The sequence below is a fragment of the Nicotiana tabacum genome, chromosome 24 (genome assembly GCF_000715075.1).
Source record: "Nicotiana tabacum cultivar K326 chromosome 24, ASM71507v2, whole genome shotgun sequence".
Taxonomy (NCBI): domain Eukaryota; kingdom Viridiplantae; phylum Streptophyta; class Magnoliopsida; order Solanales; family Solanaceae; genus Nicotiana; species Nicotiana tabacum.
In genome coordinates, this window is record NC_134103.1 from 111,549,213 (window position 1) to 111,571,347 (window position 22,135).

The 22,135-nt window shown below is 38.2% G+C and overlaps 1 protein-coding gene across 1 annotated transcript; it reads left to right on the forward strand.

Annotated features, from left to right (window-relative positions):
- Window positions 1–606: 606 nt before the first annotated feature.
- LOC107818556 (vesicle transport v-SNARE 13-like) lies at window positions 607–5,120 on the forward strand. The gene is made up of 6 exons (XM_016644589.2): window positions 607–751; window positions 1,393–1,502; window positions 3,121–3,179; window positions 3,254–3,442; window positions 4,320–4,490; window positions 4,727–5,120. Exons 2-6 carry the CDS (start codon window positions 1,409–1,411, stop codon window positions 4,877–4,879), a joined length of 666 nt encoding a protein of 221 aa, XP_016500075.1. The 5' UTR covers window positions 607–751; window positions 1,393–1,408; the 3' UTR covers window positions 4,880–5,120.
- The last annotated feature ends 17,015 nt before the right edge of the window (window positions 5,121–22,135 follow it).

Genomic DNA, 22,135 nt, shown 5'->3' on the forward strand with positions numbered 1-22,135 from the left:
ATCAGTTGTCATTACCACTAGCCATCATTTGCAATAATCACCAACCACCACTATATATTGCACATCACTGTTATCAGTTCCACCACCATCAACCACCACAGATAACTACTATTGTCGTCCACCATCTACTACCCATAATCACTACTATCAACCACCACCACCAGCCACTATCCAGTCGGCACCCACAACCATCACTGTTAACCATCATTACCACCAACCACCATATAAGTTTTTTTAAAATAATTTATTAATATAATATTAGATTAATTAGTACTATTTAATTTGAGTTTACACTTTTTAATTTTTAAATAAAAACAAGTTTTACTCAAACGGTCTTAGATCTCAATACAACATCCTAATATTCATATGTGTATTCAGATTGAAACGTTTTAATCTTAACACGTATATTAATATTCAGATGTGTATTTAGATTCAAACGTCTTAATCTTAATAAAAATAAATAAGGGGTGCCTATTTAGTGTTAGTGCAATGAATAATTGAATGAATATTCAACTTAATGTTTAAAGGAAAAAGAATGCAGTACACGTAGGCGCACAGAGCTACAAGGGGCAATAGAGTCTTTAGACCGTGAAAAGAGGTCCACCTGGTCTCTCTGTGGGTGTAGCAACAAAAATTCGGTTCTGCAAATCGCCAAAGACCAAAAGACCATTTCTCATTCTAGATCCTTCAAGCCGACCAAGCAAAGTCATTTCTCTATCTCCGAACGATATCCGATCGGCCGGCGATCAAGGTACACAATTTTGTTGCTTAGAAAATTATCTCGGTTTCCTATAATATCACTCATGTATATTTTCAGATTTAATATCCAAAAATCTTGTTAGGATGAAGTGATAATTTGGTAATTGCTGGTCGATTAGGTCTATATCTAACCTAATTTGGAGAAAATATACTCAGTATGTTGAAATTACTTATTTGTTGTGATATGAAGGTAAATTTGTGAACAAAATGTGTAAAAAGCAAACAACTCTTACCCGATTAGGTTTATTTCGAATCGAATATGGAGAAATTATCCTTTCTGTGAATCTAAGGTAATTCGTGAACAGATATAGTAAAAATTTGTGAATTTATATTCGATTAGGATTATACTATTTGGAGAAAAGGTGCTTAATTTGTTGAATTTACGGTTTTTTTGGGCTATATTAAGGTGATTTGTGGACAGAATGAGTAAAAAGTTAACAATCTTATGAGTAGGTGAATCGAGTAGGTGCATAATTCATTGAATTTAATGTGTCCTTTTTGTGAATCTTAGGTTATTTGTGAACAGATTGAGTAACAATTAAACAAATTGTATTCGGTTAGGTTTATTTCGAATCTATTGTGGAGAAAAGTTGCTTAATTTGTTGAATTTACCGCTATTTTTATTATGTGAAGGTAATTTGTGAACAAGATGAGTCAGGTGTTTGAAGGATATGAGCGACAATACTGTGAGCTTTCAGCTAATTTAACGAAGAAGTGCACCTCGGCTAGTATCCTCGATGGAGGTGAGTAACAATAATAGCCCCTTTCTCCTTTCTTCTCAAATATCTGTGATTGATTGTCTTCAATCCTTGGCATAAAAAGGTATATGGAAAGATCTTGAGCAGAGTGGATGCAGTAGATCCCTGTTACTCAAACCTACTGATTTGGGATTGAGACATAAAAAGAATATCGAAAAATATTGAGTTGAATGGACGCATAGGACCCATATAGCCGAACCCACATAGTTTGAGATTGATACATAAAGAATACAACAACAATCACTAAGCCAGCCCGAGCTTGTTGGGGTCAACTGTATTTATCCTCAATATCGGAAAAAAAAAACAATTGAGTGGCTTTTCCCTCTCTTTGCTGGAATACATGATGTGTTTGTACAACCAACTTTTAATTAATAATGAAACGTTCAATTGGTGGCTAAAACTTGAGCTAAAATGTGGGTGGTGCGTTGTATAGTGAATTTGCTACTTGATTAACCTTCTCATGGAATTTCTTAGCAAATTCTGATATATTTTAATTTTACAAAATGCATGCATTTTAAATTATTAGTTGTGTGCACTTCAATTGTTATACAAGGAAAAAATGTAACCTTTATTTCGGATTCTGTCCAAAATGCTTTGACTCTATCACATAGAATAGGAAACAAGATAGTCTGAAAGGAGATAGCCAGCACAATAAGGAGATATTATATGTATGACCTTAAGCTTTTATACACATAATTCTTTTTTTTTATTCTAAGTTTTTTTTTTTTTACTTATTTCTTGAAAAGCTATTTTATATAACTTTGTTAGAATTAGGTCAGAGATCTTCAAGTTACGGCATTAATCAGATTAACTATTAGCCAGATAACTTTGGAGTATATACTGGCACTTTCTTTGTGATGATCACCACGTTGTTATACTTCTGATTTATTTTACTTGTTCTTCTATGCATCATTGGTTAAGGTTTTTGTATGGAAGTAACTCATAGGTTATAACAGTTCAAAAGAAAGTTTGAGAAGGAAGTCAAAATCCAAGAACTCGAATGGATAAGGCTGGGGAGAACATTCTTGTAGATGCCATGGTTCTGAATTTATGAGTCAAATGAACTAAACAAATACATGCTTTCTAGATTTATTTTCCTTGATATTTTTTCAATGCATTAGCTGTCTGCTAAGTTACCAGGCTGCTTAATCCAAGATTACCCCTTCTCTTAATAAGAAAATGGATTTTGGTCTAACTCAAGCTCAAAAGCTAACTCATGGGGGAAGGATTGTCTCCTCAACCAATGTGAGACAATCTAACACCCCCTGCCCATTGGCCTGGGTGATTGTAGCATGGATAAGATAACACGGGGCTCAACATAGGGTAAACCAAAAATAAGAATAGGTCTGTCTTTGATACCATATTAGGAAAATGGATCTTGCCACAAAAAGTTAGCTCATGGGGTGAGGATTTCCCAAGACCATATGAAAGACAACATCCCATTTTTTCAATCAATGTGGGACCATCTAACATATTTTAGAAGTTACTTTTTTCAGATATCTTTTGCTGCTTGAATCTTGATTCATGTGTAATGCATTTTAACAACTACATAATGTTGTTTCCTCTTAACTGCTTATCTGTCGTCTGTTCTTCATGATCGCAGAACAGAAGAAACAAAAAGTGTCTGAAATAAAAGCTGGTCTGGATGATGCTGAGGCATTGGTAATTTAGAGAAAAGTTCCGTCAGCTAAATGTTTTGCTTGTCTGTTTGTTGACTCTGTTTATCCACGTTTCAGATTCGGAAAATGGACCTAGAGGCTCGGAGCTTACCACCTAATGTGAAGGCCACACTTCTTGCCAAGTTAAGAGAATACAAAAGTGATCTGAACAATTTGAAAACTGAAGTTAAAAGAATCACATCAGCTAATGCTAACCCAGCTGCAAGGGATGAGTTGCTGGAATCTGGAATGTCAGATGCCATGATGGTAATCAGCTCTCTTCTAGCATTCTCTGAACACTTTTCATTTTTTTACCAAGGAACGATAAGTTGATTTTAACCCTTGAGAGGATTGCGTAAGCAGATTCACTCTTACTTTGATTCCTCCTTAAAAATGCTGCTACTTTTTTCCTCTTGTTTACTGATTGAAAAAACAAAAGCTGCTACTTTTCAGTCTCCAGTCGTACAACTATGATACCTTGGGGTTCTCCATCCTATATCATTTTTAGGTTGTCTTTTCTGTCATTTGAGTAGAGAAAAAAAAAGTAGGTTTAATAGTTTCCTATAATTAGCCCATCTCTTAGGCCTTTTTTTTTCTTCCAAGAAGTTGTTTCTTGTATTTCAGAATATCTTTGTTTTGGGTCAGTTCATATTTGACTGTAAAAGATTATTTCTCTTCTTTATTATGATCCACAAGCCTTGTTGAGCTATCTATGACTTTCTTTTCCTTCGAATTGCTCTTTGGGCCATGGTGTTATCTCCCTTTGCTACTTACTCCGTTTTAATTTATATGACTGTGTTTCTTAATAAAAAAAAAAATTCTTATAAAAAATTTATATGATGGTGTTTGACTGTGTATGGAGTTCAGAAAAAAATAAAAAAATAAAGATTTTTCAAACTTGTGGTTTAAATAAGCCATAGACATTTCTGTGACTAAAAATCATTTCATTAAGGGTAAAATGAGAAGTTTAAAATTAAATTATTTCTAAGCGAGGAAGTCTGACATTCTTTTTGGGAGAAACTAAAAAGGAAAGTATGACATAAATTGGGACACAGAGAGAGTAATATTCTACTTCTAGTGATAAAATTGCTTTCATCAGAGATTAAGCAATTGCTCAATCAAATGTTGATGCATTGCGATATAGGTCTCTGCTGATCAAAGACAAAGGTTGATGATGTCAACAGAGAGACTAAACCAGTCAAGTGACAGGATCAGGCAAGGTCGAAAAATGATGCTCGAAACGGAGGAGCTTGGGGTCTCAATTCTTCAAGATTTGCATGGGCAACGTCAGTCTCTCCTGCATGCACATGACACAGTATGTCTTTTATCTTTTAGTCGCCTCTGCTAGAATGAAGAACTAAGAAGAAAAAGACATACACAGAAAAAGAGATCCTCCAATTTTAATATGCTGTTTTTCTAAAGATTCTATATGATGTGAACTAAAATTTAGTTACTGTTTTCATGTGAAGAAGGTAAATGTTAAAGTAAGGTCGAGCTTAGAGTATCTAAATATGCAAATGTGATGATCAAACAAGTTTCTTTGTTTCACAGCTTCATGGGGTAGATGATAACATTAGTAGGAGCAAGAAGATACTGACAACCATGTCAAGGAGGATGAGCAGGAATAAATGGATCATTGGTTCGATCGTTGCTGTGTTGGTCCTTGCAATCCTCTTAATTCTTTATTTTAAGCTGTCCCATTAGCTCAATGGACGGCTTTCAGTACAGTAAAACATGTATTTTTTTGATGCGTTGATTTGAATTCATCGTATTGGTCGTGAGGTCAGTTTGAGTTTTTTGCTGCTTGTGTTTCGCTAAACCTTAAACATGCTTCTCCTAAGTAATTCTCCGTGCTGTCAATTAACATGTCTGGATCTAGTGATCCCTGACTGATTACGAGTAGCGTGTATTTAAGTCTATGCAACTAAGTAATTTCTTTGTGTTACCTTACCCCAAGACGCCCCCCTTGCATTGGTACCGATATTGCTCCTATTTCTCCTTTCGATTGATGTAAGAATTCGTAGACTTGCATTGGATCTCTTTCCAGATGATGGATTAGATAAACTCCAAGATGATTTAGAAATTTTCATCTGTTAGGAGTTCGTCTAGCTCGAGTAATTGTCTAAGTTATATGGTAGATGGTTGTCCTTGAACATTGTATTTGTGCCTGCTTCAAAGTAATTACAAAATGTTGGATTTCTCATTTAATCTTCTTCTCGTTGCAAAGATAACAGATAATCCCCTCAATAATTGATCTTTTCCAGGGTATGCCATGTCAAAAATGTACCCTGCAATTGTCCTTCACATTTAAACCTTTTTTTTTAATCTGTGAAGACAGATAAGCTGGTTTTTCAATCTACAAGGCTATGTATTATAGGGATGAACTTGTATACTTTTATCAAATATTTGCGTGATGGAACAATTAGGTTAAGCTGCCGAATTTGAAGTGGCTTGAGTTCATGAATGCCTTATCCTAATTCTTTTTGTAACAAAATTATTTTCCCCTTTTGGGTACTACTAGTATCTATCGTGTGTTGCACGTTAATAATGACACGTGATGATTTAAACGTTTATTTATATGAAGGAACAATAAAATTTAATTAATTAGAGAAATTTTATGTATAATAATACAACAATCATTTAAATGCCGAAAATATTATTACATTAGCATAATACATGAATTTAAAATAAAAGGACATCATCAAAACTTACACAAATGATCAATTTTGTCATGTTAGTTAGATAATTATGTATTATAGTTTAAAAGTATTTAATGTGATGGTATCTTAACCAACACTTCTTTGTGGACAATATTTTTTTGTGTATGTTTCTTCCTAATGCTTTGATTGCTCTACCTTTGTAACGACCCGATTTGTCGTTTTAAGAATTTACGCCCCGTTCAGTGACTTAAGGTCTCGAGCAGCTTCGCAATATGTATTATGACCCGCGAGTGTGGTCAAGTTTGATTTACTGAAGATTCAGAATTAAATTAAAAGAACAATCCTTAATTTGAAGCTTAAATGGAAAGAGTTGACCGGAGAGTTGACTTTTGAGCAAACGACTCCGGAATGAAATTTTGATGATGTCAATAGCTCCGTATGGTGATTTTGGACTTAGGAGCGTGTCCGGAAAATTATTTGGAGGTCCGTAGTGGAATTAAGCTTGAAATGCCGAAAGTTGAATTTTTGGGAAGTTTGACCGGAGAGTTGACTTTTGAGCAAACGACTCCGGAATAGAATTTTGAGGATGAAAATAGTTTCGTATGATGATTTCGGACTTGGGCGTATGTTCGGATTTGAATTTGGAAGTCTGTAGGACAATTCGACACATTTTTGCGAAAGTTGGAAAATATAAGATTTTGGAAAAGTCCGACCGAAGGGTGAATTTTTGATAACGAGGTCGGATTTCGATTCCGGAAATGGGAATAGCTCCATTAAGTCAATTATGACTTGTGTGCAAAATTTGAAGTCATTCCGAATTGATTTGATACGTTTCGGCGCAAAATATAGAAGTTGGAAGATTTGAAAACTTATAATTCGATTCGATGTGCGATTCGTAATTTCGGCGTTGTTTGACGTGGTTTGAAGTCTCGACTAAGTTCGTATTGTATTTTGGGACGTGTTGGTATATTTAGTTGAGGTTCCGAGGGCCTCGGGTGAATTTCGGAAGGTTAACAGATCAATTCGGACTTGAAGAAAAGCTGCTGGAATTTCTGGGCAACTGCTGTTTTTTTCGCGGGTACGTGAACAGTAACCGCAGCTGCGGGAGCAGTAATCACAGGTGCGTGAACAGTAATCGCGGGTGCGTGAACAGTAACCGCAGATGCGAAACTGGGCAGAATCATAAGAACCAAAAATGATCATTTTTGGACATTTCGTTTTGGAATTTTTGGAGCTCAGATTTGGGCGATTCTGGATGGATTCTTCACAAGCTTGGTTGGGGTAAGTGCTATATATCCTAAAGTGTTTATATTTCATGAATCCATGATTATATTCATCATTTAATTAGGATTTAAATGGAAGAAATCAAGATTTTTACAAAATCTTCCAAAAACAAAAATTTAAGATTTGGAGGTCTAGTTGTTATTGGAATTCGATAAAATTAATATGGTTGAACTCTTATCGGAATGGGTGTTCGAATTTCATAAAAATTATATCGGGTTCCGAGAAGCGGGTCCCGCGTTGACTTTTGTTGATATTTTAGAATAAATTTTTAAGTCGACGTATTATTATCCGGAATTCTTTCCGACGAATTTTAATGGAGTTATACAATTAATTTGGATAGATTTGAGCTGTCCGGAGGTCAATTCAAGCAAGAAGGCTATTTTGAAATATCGGCCTAACTTTAAAAAGGTAAGTGTCTTGCTTAACCTCGAGTGGAGGAATTACCCCTCAGGCATTGAGTCTTATGTGCCATTTGTGAAATGTGAAAAGCTTTGTACGCGAGGTGACAAGTACGTACTCGGGCTTATACGTGCAAAATTCATTGAATTAAAGTCTTAGGCATTATTGTGTAATAAATTAAAAAATTATGGAAAATTATTAAATCATCTGTTTGTGTTTGTCATGCCTAAATCCTTATTGTTGAATTTGTTTTTATATGATAATTTGATGTGATTGTTACTTGAAATATTTATGAAATTTCGTGAGTATTGTTAGTTTAATATTTCTTGAAAATTAATTCCAATATGAATTTTCTTATGCAAATAATTAATTTAAGCGAGCTTAAGAATAAGTATTAATATAATTATCTAAATTTGCATTAATGAAGGTTTTGCTTTATGCTGAGTAATTTCTATCTCTATTGATTGTTTTTGGGTGTTATATATATTGTGTAGAGCCTTGGGCTATTTGTTGTGAAATTAATTGATTTTGTTATATCTTTGAAATTTGGTTGTGGCCATTGGCAAATTGTGATATGAATTGATTTTATTATGTTGCAGTGTAAATTATTGTGTTGTGTGAGTTATTATTTTGGGAAGATAAGGGTGACATTTCACCGTTGATATTATGTGGGTATAAGGGTGGCATTTTACTGTTGTTGTGTTTGTTGGAATATTGTCTGGCGGAGAGATAAGGGTGGCTATAGGAGCGATAAGGGTGGCTATTGATATTGTCTGGGTGGAGTGATAAGGGTGGCTATTGTCAGGGACGATATGTGATGATGCAGGGTTGTAGTGTTGATGCAGGGTTGTAGTGTTGATGATTTTCATGTGATGTTGTGATTTTCTTGTGTTTATTTTTATACCTTGTGCAATTTGTCTTGTTGTTGGTAAATTGATAACAATCTAATTTATGTTAAAATTGAGAGCCTATGGCTATTGCCAGGCGGATTATAAAATGAAATGTGGGCATGAGGTGCCGTGAGTAAATAATAAGGATATTTGGCACGTGAATTGTCCGTGTAGTTGTGATATGAAATGTGGGCATGATGTGTTGTGATGAAATGATAATGATATTTGGCACATGAATTATCCGTGCAGTTGTGAGATGAAATTAGGGTACGAGGTGCCGGAAAAATATGATGATTTAATTATGGGCACGAGGTACCGTGAAAATATGAAAATGGACTGAGACCCGTATTTTTATGATTATGAAATGAGGTGTCACATGGTGACTTTTTTTTTTATTGAAAGAATTATATTCAAAATAATTATTTGGAAGGATTTTTATTCAAAAAAAATTATATGAAAGAATTGTATTTGAAAGATATTTATTTGAGAAAATTATATTTGAAAAGATTTATTGAAAGAATTATATTTTTAAAAATAATTATTTGAGAAAACTACATTTAAAAGAGGGTTATTTGGAAGAATTATATGTGGAGGATATTTATTTGAAAAACTTGAATTAATTGGGCGTACATGTATTTATTAATTATTGAGTGATATTTATGGTATTCTTGTTGTCTTGCTACGCATACCACTGGTGTTTTATCCTGCCCTTATTGCTATATGTTTCCTAGTATTTTGTATATTATATTGCACAGGTTATTAGACTAGTGAGTATCTTGACTGTACCTCGTCTCTACTCCATTAAGGTTAGTCTTGATACTTACTGGGTACCGACCGTGGTGTACTCATACTACACTTCTGCACATTTTTGTGCAGAGCCGAGTATTAGAGATATCGGACTTGAGCAGAGTTAAAGCGGGATCGAAAGGATTCAAGGTAGAGCTGTTTGGTCGTCGCAGTCCCTTGGAGTCTTTTCATTTCATTGTACTGTTATTTTGTAATCAAACAGTATTGTATATTCGGTCCTCGTGATCATTCCATGTATTCAGTTAGAGTTCGTGACTCAGTACTACCAGTCTTGGGAGGTTGTATATCATATTTGTTCCGCTGTTAGTTTTGATTACCTATTTAATAAAATAAAAAATGGCTTCAAAAGGTAATTGAAATCGGCTTACCTAGTCTTAGAGACTAGGTGCCATCACGACGCCTGTGGTGAGATTTTGGGTTGTGACAGCCTTAACCAGAACTTTTGTTGTCGATCTTGATATCCCTCTTGAAACATACAGTTATTCGTGCAAGAAAATATATTGCGGTAAATATAGTCCAATATTTAGGATGTTTGTCCTTATGCTTTATTTATTATATTTGCAAAGTATAAACATACTAAAAATTATTCACACAAATTTAAATGGATATTACTTAGTTTCGAAAGACTAAATTTGAATTCAGGGATAAAAATATACTTAGAAGCACATTGACCAGTATCATAATTTTTGCATGTATGACGTTATTGTCAAAACTTCTATATACCATTTGTGTGCTATTACATAAGTTATTCGGTGTATCTATGTTTTTCAGTAGCATGACGGACAACCTTTTCTTCAAAATCAACATATATACAATGGAAGATCAATTTTTAACTTAGTCAAATATATATACGGTGACACTAACATACGTAAGAAATAACAAACTTGACAAGAAATATGTATGGTAGAAGGCCATTTGGTATTAAAGTATTTAAGTATTTTTCTTGGTAGTAATTATTCATATCATTATCTGTTGAGTCAAAAATAGAAAAATATTTTGTTTTACTATAAAATTTTGCAATCAACCTTTTATTTAGTCGATCAACATATTCATTTCTGCTAGCTAAGATATCTTTTTTAATTCTATCATGTAATTTGCACAAATTGCGTTTTAATCTAGTGATAAAAATATTTCTCTTATTAAATGCACTACTATTATTATTGGGATTGATAACCAAGTATTCAGGAAGACCCAAATCATCTTTTATTGGATGCTCTTTTTCGTTTCCGACACAAAGCAAGAAGACACTGAATACTGGATCTGTTCTAACTTTATATTTCTTGTTTGTTGAATCTTTTTCATTTGAGGTCAGAAGTATAACTTTGCCAACCTAGCTTTTACAATCTCTTCTTTTGTCAATTTTGAAACTACTGGTAGTACTTGACATAAATTACCTCTCAAACCATTAATTTTCCATCAAACGGTTCATTAATATCCAATATATCTCTAAAACTCCGGGTAAATTATTTCGATCGTTTGACACTTAGCCATAAGTGCTTCATTCCATATTATCAATTTTGCTTTCCTTATAAAGTTAGCATCTTTGCTCTACTTTGATATATTTGTGATGGTTATTTAAGTTGTATGAAGAGGCATATCAAATCTAAAGTTGGTTGTCTCACAATAAAATCGTTGTTGGTACACCACTTGCTATTATTGCTAACAATGTCATGCCTATTGATATGATATTTGCAAGTAATGCATGACATAGAAATATTATTTTGATTCCTCCAGAGGCATCTACAAAGAATATTCATGTTATAGCAGAGTCGACTCTTTATAATACAGTCTTGAAAGCTTGTTCTTTTTTAGGATTTAGCTTTGATTGTGCTTCTTCACACACTTGTATAGCATTTTGATTCTTAATAATATACTAATATTTTTACTTTGTGTTCTAACTATTACGACCCAAACTGACCCCTGTCGTGATGGCGCCTATCATGGAACTAGGCAAGCCGACTCATTTCCAAAACAAACTGATATTTTCATTTCAAAGATAATTTCAATGTTATTTAACATAAAAACCTTCGTAAAGGAGTTTCAATCAAAATAAAAGTACGGAAGGAAAAGCCCGACATCGGGGTGTCACTAGTCATGAGCATTTACTATAATCTATCTAACAATATCAAGGCTAACTCAGCTAGGAAAATAGCTAAATACAACTAGAGGAAGATAAGAGGGAGAAGAGCAGGGGCTGCGATCGCCAAACAGCTACCTTGCTATCTCCGAGAAAATTAGCAACCAGAACAATCAACAACCGCTACTGTGTCCAGCTACACCTGGATCTGCACACAAGGTGCAGGGAGTAACGTGAGTACGCCAACTCATTAAGTAACAACAATAAATAAAGACTGAGCAGTAGTGACGAGCAATAAAGCATATAATGTTCATATCATGACATCTCAGTAAAATACCTCATGCTTTTAAAATAAGGATTTGAATCAAAATATCTCGTTTAAACCCAGTTCCAGTAAAAATCATTTAAGGATATTTTTCAACAGCTTTCAAATAAAGAAAAAATGCAAAGGTGAGTAAAAATGATGAAATCATAAACAGCCCCTCGGGCAAAGCATCACTCATATACAGCCCCTCGGGCAAACCTCACAATCACTCTTGCCACTCGGGCATACCTCACAATCACTCGTGTCACTCGGTCATACCTCACAATCACTCATGCCTCCCAGTCACTCAGCATACGGCACTCGGCACTCGCACTCTGTAGGTACATGCGCTCACTGGGGGTGTGTACAGACTCCGGAGGGGCTCCTTCAGCCCAAGCGCTATATCAAGACAAATCATGGCATAATCACTCAGGCCCTCGGCCTATATCAAACATGCTGCGGCGTGCAGCCCGATCCCATAAATATGCAACATGTTGCGACGTGCAGCCCGATCCCATAAATATGCAACATGCTGCGGCGTGCAGCCCGATCTCATAAATATCCTCACAAATCAGGCCATCTACCTCACTCAGTCATAAACCTCTCAAGCCACTCGGGCATTTCAGTAAAAATAGGGTGCTCAGCCCAAAACAACATTTATATGCATCAAAATCTAGTAATAAAATTGAGTTATGCAGTAAACAGGTATAACCATGACTGAGTATAGATTTTCAATCGAAAACAGTGAGAGGATTATAAGAAAAGGCCCCTAAGGGTCCAAACAGCACTGGCACAAGGCCCAAATATGGCATTCAGCCCAATTAACAGAAACTCTTTCTAAAAACACATAAGTATCATATAATTTCCACAAAATATGCAACTTTACAGTTGCTACGGGACGGACCAAGTCACAATTCCCAACAATGCACGCCCACATACCCGTCACCTAGAATGTGCGTCACTACAAAATAGTAGAATGATACGAAATTCGGGGTTTCATACCCTCGGGACTAGATTTACAATCATTACTTACCTCAAACCAGTCAAATCTCTACTTCGCAATGCTTTTGCCTCTGGACTCGGCCTCCAAATGCTCCAAATCTATTCGCAATCAGTACAATACCATCAATATACACTACTGGAATGAATTCCACAAGAAAAGCTACAAAATTATACCAAAACCCGAAATTGGCTCAAACCCGTCCCCCGGGCCCACATCTCGAAATCCGAAAAAATTTACAAAATTATAAAGCCCATTCATTCACGAGTCTAACCATACCAAATTCATCAAAATCCGACATCGTTTGGTCTTCCAAATCCTTAAATTACTTCTCCAAAAATCCTAAGCCCTAACCCCTCATTTTTACTAATTACAATGATTAAACAACGAAAAATCACCATATATACAAGTATTAGGGCTCAAGTAACTTACCTCAATGAAACCCCCTTGATTCCCTCTTCAAATCTCTCCCAAAAGCTCCAAAACCGAATAGAAAAAATGGTGGAAATGAACCAAAATTCGCGAAGAGCTATCTATACATTCTGCCCAGATTTTCGCACCCGCGGCCTATTCCACGCGCCTGCGGGACCATACATGCGGTCAAAAATCCTCACACCTGCAAGAATCACTTAAACTCTCAGCCTCCGCACCTGCGCCCAGGTCTTGCACCTGCGGGCTCGCAGGTGCGGCCAAATCCTTTGCACCTGCGCTCCAGACTTGGCCTCCCATTTTTCGCATGTGCTCCCCAGGTCTCGCACTTGCGGGCTCGCAGATGCGACAGACTTCTCGCACCTTCGCAGCTTCTGCCTAGCCCAGAACTGTCCGCACCTACGAACTCCCTACGCGCACCAGCGGCCTCGCACTTGCGACTCTTTGTTCCGCAGGTATGGAAATAGCAGTAGCAACAACTTCAGCTGTATTTTCCAACTTAGACAAATCCGTTAACCACCCAGAATCACCCCGAGGCCCTCGGGACCTCAACCAAAAATACCAACAAGTAATATATCAACATACCAACTTAGTCGAACCTTCGAATCACTCAAAACAACATCAAAGCATCAAATTACTCTCGGATTCAAGCCTAAGAACTTCTAAATTTTCAAATTCGGCAAACGATGTCGAAACCAACCAAACCACGTCCGAATGACCTCAAATGTTTTACACTCGTCACAAATGACACTATGAACCTACTCCAACTTCCGGAATTCCATTCCGACCCCGATATCAAATTTTCCACTACCGACCGAAATTGCCAAATTTCCAATTTCTCCAATTCAAGCTTAATTCTACCACGGACCTCCAAATCACATTCCGGACACACTCCTAAGTCAAAAAATACCTAACGGAGCTAATGGAACCATCAAAATTCAAAGCCGAGATCGTTTACACATAGGTAAACATCCAGTTGACTTTTCCAACTTAAGTTTCTACTTAAGAGACTAAATGTCTCAATTCACTCTGAAACCACTCTGGTCCCGAACCAACTAACACGATATAACATAATATAGCTAAATAACATAAAAAGAAGTAGAAATGGGGAAAATGGGGCTATAACTCTCGAAACGACCGGCTGGGTCGTTACATCCTCCCCCTCTTAAACATATGTTCGTCCTCGAACGGGTCTAGAAACATACCTGGAGTCTCGAATAGGCGTGGATATCTGCTCTGCATCTCCCGCTCAGTCTCCCAGGTGGCCTCCTCCATAAGCTGACCTCTCCATTGCACCTTTACTGAAGCTATATCCTTTGACCTCAACCTTCGAACCTTCCGATCCAAAATAGCTACCGGCTCCACATCATAAGTCATATCACCCTCCAACTGAACCGTGCTAAAATCCAAAACATGGGACGGATCTTCAATATACTTCAGGAGCATGGAAACATGAAACACTGGATGCACACTCGACAAGCTGGGTGGGAAGGCAAGCTTATAAGCCACCTCCCCTATCCTCTGAAGCACCTCAAAAGGCCCAATGAACAGGGGGGCTCAACTTGCCCCTCTTCCCAAACCTCATAACACCCTTCATGGGTGATACCTTCAGCAAAACCTTCTCCCCAACCATAAAAGACACATCACGGACCTTCATATCCGCATAGCTCTTCTGCCTAGACTGCGCCGTGCGAAACCGCTCCTGAATCAATTTCACCTTATGTAATACGTCCTGGACCAAGTCTGTACCTAAGAGCCTAGCCTCACCCGGCTCAAACCATACAACCGGAGATCTATACCTCCTACCATATAAAGCCTCGTAAGGAGCCATTTGAATACTGATAACTGCTGTTATATGCAAACTCCGCGAGTGGCAGAAACTGGTCCCATGAACCCCCAAAGTCAATGACACAAGCATGCAATATGTCCTTCAATATCTGAATAGTGCGCTCGGACTGCCCGTCCGTCTAAGGGTGAAAAGCTATGCTCAACTCAACCTGATTACCCAACTCTCACTGCACGGCCCTCCAAAACTGCGATGTGAACTGAGTACCCCTATCTGAACTGATGGAAACTGGGACACCATGCAGGTGAACGATCTCTCGGATGTAAATCGTAGCCAACCGCTCTGAAGAGTAAGTAGTACCAACTGGAATGAAGTGCGCGGACTTGGTCAGCCGATCCACAATAACCCAAATAGCATCGAACTTCCTCGAAGTCCGTGGGAGCCCAACTACAAAGTCCATGGTGATCCGCTCCCACTTCCACTCTGGGATCTCTAATCTCTGAAGCAAGCCACCCGGTCTCTAATGCTCATACTTAACCTGCTGACAGTTAAGACACCGAGCCACAAACCCAACTATATCCTTCTTCATCCGCCTCCACCAATAGTGTTGCCTCAAATCCTAGTACATCTTCGCGGCACCCGGATGGATGGAATACCGCAAGCTGTGGGCCTCATCAAGAATCAACTCTCGAAGCCCATCTACATTAGGCATACATATCCGGCCTTGCATTCTCAGCACGCCGTCATCACCAATAGTCACATCCCTAGCATCACCTCTCTGAACCCTGTCCTAAAGAATGAGCAAGTGGGGGTCATCATACTGACGCTTCCTGATACGGTCATAAAGAGAAGACCTGGAGACCACACAAGCCAATACCCGACTAGGCTCCAAAATATCCAATCTGACAAGCTGGCCTGCTAAGGCTTGAACATCCAATGCCAAAGGTCTCTCTGCTGCTGGAAGATATGCTAAACTCCCCAAACTTTCTGCCCGGCAACTCAAAGCATTAGCCACCACATTGGAATTCCACGGATGATACATGATAGAGATATCATAGTCCTTAAGAAGCTCCAACCATCTCCGCTGACGCAAATTAAGATCCTTCTACTTGAACAGATGCTGCAGACTCCGGTGATCAGTATAGATCTCACAATGAACCCCATACAAATAATGACGCCAAATCTTCAAGGTGTGAACAATGGTTGTTAACTCAAGATCATGGACAAGATAGTTCTTCTCATGGGTCTTCAACTGGCATGAGGCATAGGCGATCACCCTACCCTCCTACATCAAAACACAACCAATGCCTATCCTCGAGACATCACAATACACAGTGTAAGAACCTGAAGCTGATGGAAGAACTAACACTGTAGCTATGGTCAAAGCAATATTGAGCTTCTGAAAGCTCTCCTCACACTCATCTGACCACCTAAATGGAGCACCGTTTTGGGTCAATTTGGTTAAGGGCGATGCAATAGATGAAAATCCCTCCACAAAGTGATGGTAATAACCCGCCAAACCAAGAAAGCTCCTAATCTCCGTGGCTGAGGACAGTCTAGGCCAACTCTGCACCGCCTCTATCTTCTTCGGATCCACCTGAATACCCTCACTAGACACCACGTGCCCCAAGAATGCTACTGAACTGAGCCAAAACTCACATTTGGAGAACTTTGCATAAAGCTTCTCTTCCCTAAATCTCTGTAATACAATCTTCAAATGCTGAGCATGCTCCTCCTGGCTACGAGAGTACACCAGGATGTCATCAATGAATATAACAACGAATGAGTCCAAATAGGGTTGGAATACACTGTTCATCAAATGCATGAAAGCTGCTGGGGCATTAGTCATCCCAAAAGACATCACCAAGAACTCATAATGGCCATATCGGGTCCTGAAAGCTGTCTTAAGAATATCTGAATCCCGAATCTTCAACTGTTGATAACCGGACCTCAAATCAATCTTGGAGAACACCCTCGCTCCCTGAAGCTGGTCGAATAAATCATCAATACGAGGCAAAGGATACTTGTTCTTGACTGTGACCTTGTTCAACTGCTTGTAATCAATACACATTCTCATAAAACCATTTTTTTTCTCCACAAATAGAACCGGTGCACCCCAAGGTGACACACTAGGACGAATAAACCCCTTATCAAGGAGAACCTGAAGTTGTTCTTTCAATTCCTTCAACTCCGCCGGTGCCATATGATACGGTGGAATAGAAATGGGATGAGTGCCCGGCACCAAATCAATACCAAAGTCAATATCCCTGTCAGGCGGCATGCCCGACAGGTCTGCAGGAAACACATTCGGAAAATCACGTACCACTAGAACAGAATCAATGACAGGAGTCTCTGCACTACCATCCCTCACAAAATCCAAATAAGATAGGCAACCCTTCTCAACCATGCGCTGAGCCTTCAAATATGAAATCACCCTACTTGGTACATAATCTACAGAACCGCTCCACTCAACCTTTGGAATTCCCAACATAGCCAACGTCACCATCTTAGCGCGACAATCTAGAACAACTTGACATGGATATAACCAATCCATACCCAATATCACATCAAAGTCGACCATACTGAGCAGTAAAAGGTCCACTTGGGTCTCCAGACCCCCCAATAGTCACACACATGACCGATATATGCGGTCCACAATAATAGTATCGCCCACAGGAGTATATACATGTACAAATGAAACTAAAGACTCACGGGGCATATCCATAAAATGGGCGGAATTAGGGTCAAATAATACTGAGGCATCTCTGTGACAAACTGAGACAATACCTGTAATCACAGCATCTGAAGCAATAGCATCTGGTCTGGCAGGGAGTGCATAGAAACGGGCCTGGCCACCCCCTGATGTGCCTCCCCCTCTAGGGCGACCCCTAGCTGACTAACCTCCACCCCGAGCTGACTAGGCGGGTGGTAAGGTAACTGGTGCTGAAGTCGGAGGCTGACTCCTCTGCTGAGATAGACCTCCATGATGACGAGGACAATGCCTCCACATATGCCCAAGCTCCTCACACTCAAAACAACTCTCTGGTGCTGGTGGCGGAAACTGAAGGGAACCCCTAGCACCGGAATGACTGGTAGAAGAACCTGGCATAGAAGAGCCCTGAACTGGTGGAGCACGGGACGAACTCTGAGCTGGAAGGGAACTAAGTGATGAGTGGCCCTGATGAGAACTGTGAGAACCATGGCCAGATGATGCACCCCGATGAAATGGCCGAGCTGACTGAGCCTGTCTGAAATGACAACCTCTACCGTGCTGGAACTGACCCCCAAAAGGAGCACCGCTGTCACGACCCCAAATTCCCTCCGTAGGAGGTCGTGATGGCACCTAGTTTCGAAGACTAGGTAAGCCTATCAATGCGGAATAATCATAAATATATGAAATAAATAAACTATAATTCAAATAATTACAACTCCCAAAACCCTGTAGAAATAAGTCACAAGCTTCTAAAAAATTTATTCTCAATGTTTCTATGTATCAAGGTATAAAGAAAAATAAGGAAGCAATATAAAATGATAGAAGGGGACTCCGGAGTCTGCGGACGCTGGCAGATATACCTCGAAGTCTCCGTGCGCAGGTAACTCACTGACGTCTAGATTGGTAAGATGTACCTGGATCTGCACAAAAAGATGTACAAAAGCATAGTATGAGTACACCACATCGGTACCCAGTAAGTACCAAGCCTAACCTCAGTAGAGTAGTGACGAGGTCAGGTCAGGCCCTACTGGAATATAATAATGGCATGGTAAAATGTTTATCAATGTAGTAAAATAAAATGACATTGGAAATGAATCAAATAGTATGTCACATTTAATGACATCAAATAATTACAAATAATATCTCGTGGAATCAAAACAGAATTTCCTTCAACTTTATGAAAATCACAACAATTAATCGAAAGCAACTATGGCCATAAATCAATATCAACAAGGGCACTCCCGAGGTACCGCCTCGTAGTCCCAAATCATAAATAAATTCACAATATCTCATTTTCTTATATCACCGCGGGAGCCTTCACAATTTATTTAAAGAAAATATTTTTTCCGAAATAGCATCCCGCGTTTTAGCCACCCTTATCACACCGCATGACTTCTAGTAGTTCCCCTACTAGCCACGCGTATCAAGCCACCCTTATCTCACCGCATGCGTTTCAACACCCAGACCTTATACCACCGCATGCGTATCAATATCACAATATATCACAATTTGCACCTCAAGTGCTCAAATAATTTAACTTGCCAAAATAATTCAACAACAATATTTTTCCACAATAAAGAGCTCACGGCTCATGTCAAAATAATTCAACAATAATATTTTTCCACAATAAAGAGCTCACGGCTCCATCACAATGAGTACCAAAAATCTTACGAAAATATTTAGGAATAAATAATTCAGGAAAATAATATTTCAAAATCTTTAATACGCTGCTTCAATATCAAATTTAGAAATGTCAAATATTTCATATTAATAATATTTAATTTAAAGAAAATCAACCTTCAAATAATGCACAATATAAAAGAAATCAAGTTTCAATTAAACATGTAAAACAATTAGCAGGAAAAGGTCAAGCAAATTTAAGGTATATAAATCAAATCAATGATGGAGAATATAACAAGATTTAATAATTTAATAAATGCACAACTATGATTTATACAATTTAAAAATATAATCTTTCACATTTAGCCCGTGTACACACTCGTCACCTCGTGTACACGACTTTCAACACATTTCAATAATCACATTATTATCAATTCTAGGGGAGATTTCTCCCACACAAGGTTAGACAAGTCACTTACCTCGACTTGCTCCAATTTAATCAAGTAGTATGTTTTTTCCTCAATTTTTCAATTCCGGTCGACTCGTATCTAGTCATAAATAATTCGATACAGTCAACAAAAATTATAGAATTAATTCTATAAGAAAATACTATATTTTTCAATAAAAATCCGAAATTAACTCAAAAATGGCCCATGGGGCCCACGTCTCGGAATCCGACGAAAGTTACGAAATATGAACGCTCTTTCAACCACGAGCCTAACCATACCAAAATGACTAAATTCCAATAGCAGTTCGACCCTCAATCCTCAAATCTATCCAAGAGGGTTTTCGAATTTTTCCAACTTAAATCACCAATTAATTGTTAAAAACAGTGATAGATTCGGGTAATCTAACAAAGATTGAGTTAAGAACACTTACCCCAACATTTTCTTTGAAAATCTCTCAAAAATTGCCTCAATCCGAGCCCCAATTCGTTAAAAATGTTCGTCCCATTTTCAGAACTTAAACATTCTGCCTAGGCTTTTACTCATCGCGATCGCGAACATCCACACGCGATCGCGAAGCACAAATTATCACTGCCCAAATTAACTCTACGCGATCGCGTATATCCTCACGTGATCGCAGAGCACAGAGTTCCCAGCTCTACGCGATCGCAGTCCTCTTCACGCGTTCGCGAGTCATAAGATCTCAAAGCTACGCGATCGCATCCCGCTTCACGCGATCGCGAAGCACAAAACTTAACAGCCCTCAATTAACCTTACGCGATCGCAAACAATGCCACGCGATCGTGATGCACAGCTTGCCAAACCTACACGATCGCGGTTGACCTCATGCGATCGCGAAGAACAAAATTAACACTACCTCAGCTAAGCCTACGCGATCGCGTCCCAATCTTCGCGATCGTGAAGAAGGTTTAAAATACCAGAAATCAGCAGCTACCAGCAGTGCCAAAATGAAGGAAAATACTCTGAATACTATCCGTAACACACCCGAGCCCCTCAGGACCTCAACCAAATATACCAACAAGTCCTAAAACATCATACAAACTTAGTCGAGCCTTCAAATCACATCCAACAACACTAAAACACGAATCACACATAGATTCAAGCCTAATGAACTTTGAAATTTCTAATTTCTAAAAATGACTCCGGAACCTAGGAGTGGGCATAAAATCCGAAAAAATGAATTCCGAACCGGACCGAATTAATTCGGTATTTCGGTTTCGGTTTTTTCGGTATTTCGGTATAATTCGGTATTATATTTTCGGTATTTCGGTATAACGGTACGGTCCTCAGTATTAGGATCTTGAAAATTCGGTATGCCGAAATATCGAATTTTTAAAGAATTTTATGTTGGACCTATGCTGCCCAGCTCAACCCAATATGTTGTATCTCTAATTCTCTACACTGCCCTAGTGCCCAACCCAATAAGGCCCAACTCTTACCCTCTTTAGTCTTTCCCTAGTTTTACTTCACTATAGGAAATTAGAAAGGGAGAAGCAGAAACCTAACCTAAGAGAATAGAGATCGACTGTGACTATGAGAGAGAACTCAGAGAAGTGAGAACCTCGGCGCGATAGAGACAAGTCAGACGATGTCACGACGACTTCACGACCTCGGCGCCGACGACTCTCAAGTGTGATTGCTGGTTTCCTCATTTTTTACCTTCATTCTTCAATCTTCAACTCTTCAACAAGTTTATAACTTTTCATTCTTCAATCTTCAGTTTTTTTATAATAATATTTGTACTGTTGGAGAAGGAATGTTATTTTAAATTTTGGGGTATGAATTTTGATGTAGCTGTAGTATTGAATTTTGGGGTATAATTTAAGATTAAGTTAATTATGTTGCTACTGTTGCACTGTTAGAGTCTCTGTTTTTTGTTTAATTTTGCTGCACTGTGTTAAACTTGAATTGTGGTTATTTGTGAGTTAGGCAGAATTGGCAGATTTGAATTGTGGTTATTTGTGACTTAGGAAGAATTGGCAGCTTTGAATTGTGCACTGTTGGCAACTTTGAATTGTGCAATGTGCACTTTGAATTGGAAGCTTTGAGCCTTTGAAGTTTGAATTGTGCACTGTGAAGATGTTGCACTCGTTAATTATTGTGCACAGTGCATTGTTGCACAGAATTGTACACTCTTTAATCGTTATTGCATTTGCTTTGAAGTTTGAATTGTGCATTGTTGCACTTGCACACTTTCACTCGTTAGTGTTGCCTTGAACTGTGCACTGTTGCTTACTGCTTAGTGTTGAATTTAGCGATTATTTTCATTCGTTAGTGTTGCTTATTTAACGATTATTAAACCGAAACCGTACCGAACCAAAATAAGAAATACCGAACTGTACCGAAATACTTTGGTACGGTATTTGGTATACACAATTGATAAATCGAATACCGAAATTCTTAAATACCGAATTGAAATACCGAATGCCCACCCCTACCGGAACCTATCAAATCATGTCTGATTTACCTCGAATTTTGCACACAAGTCATAAATGACATAACGGAGGTACTCAAATTTTCAAAA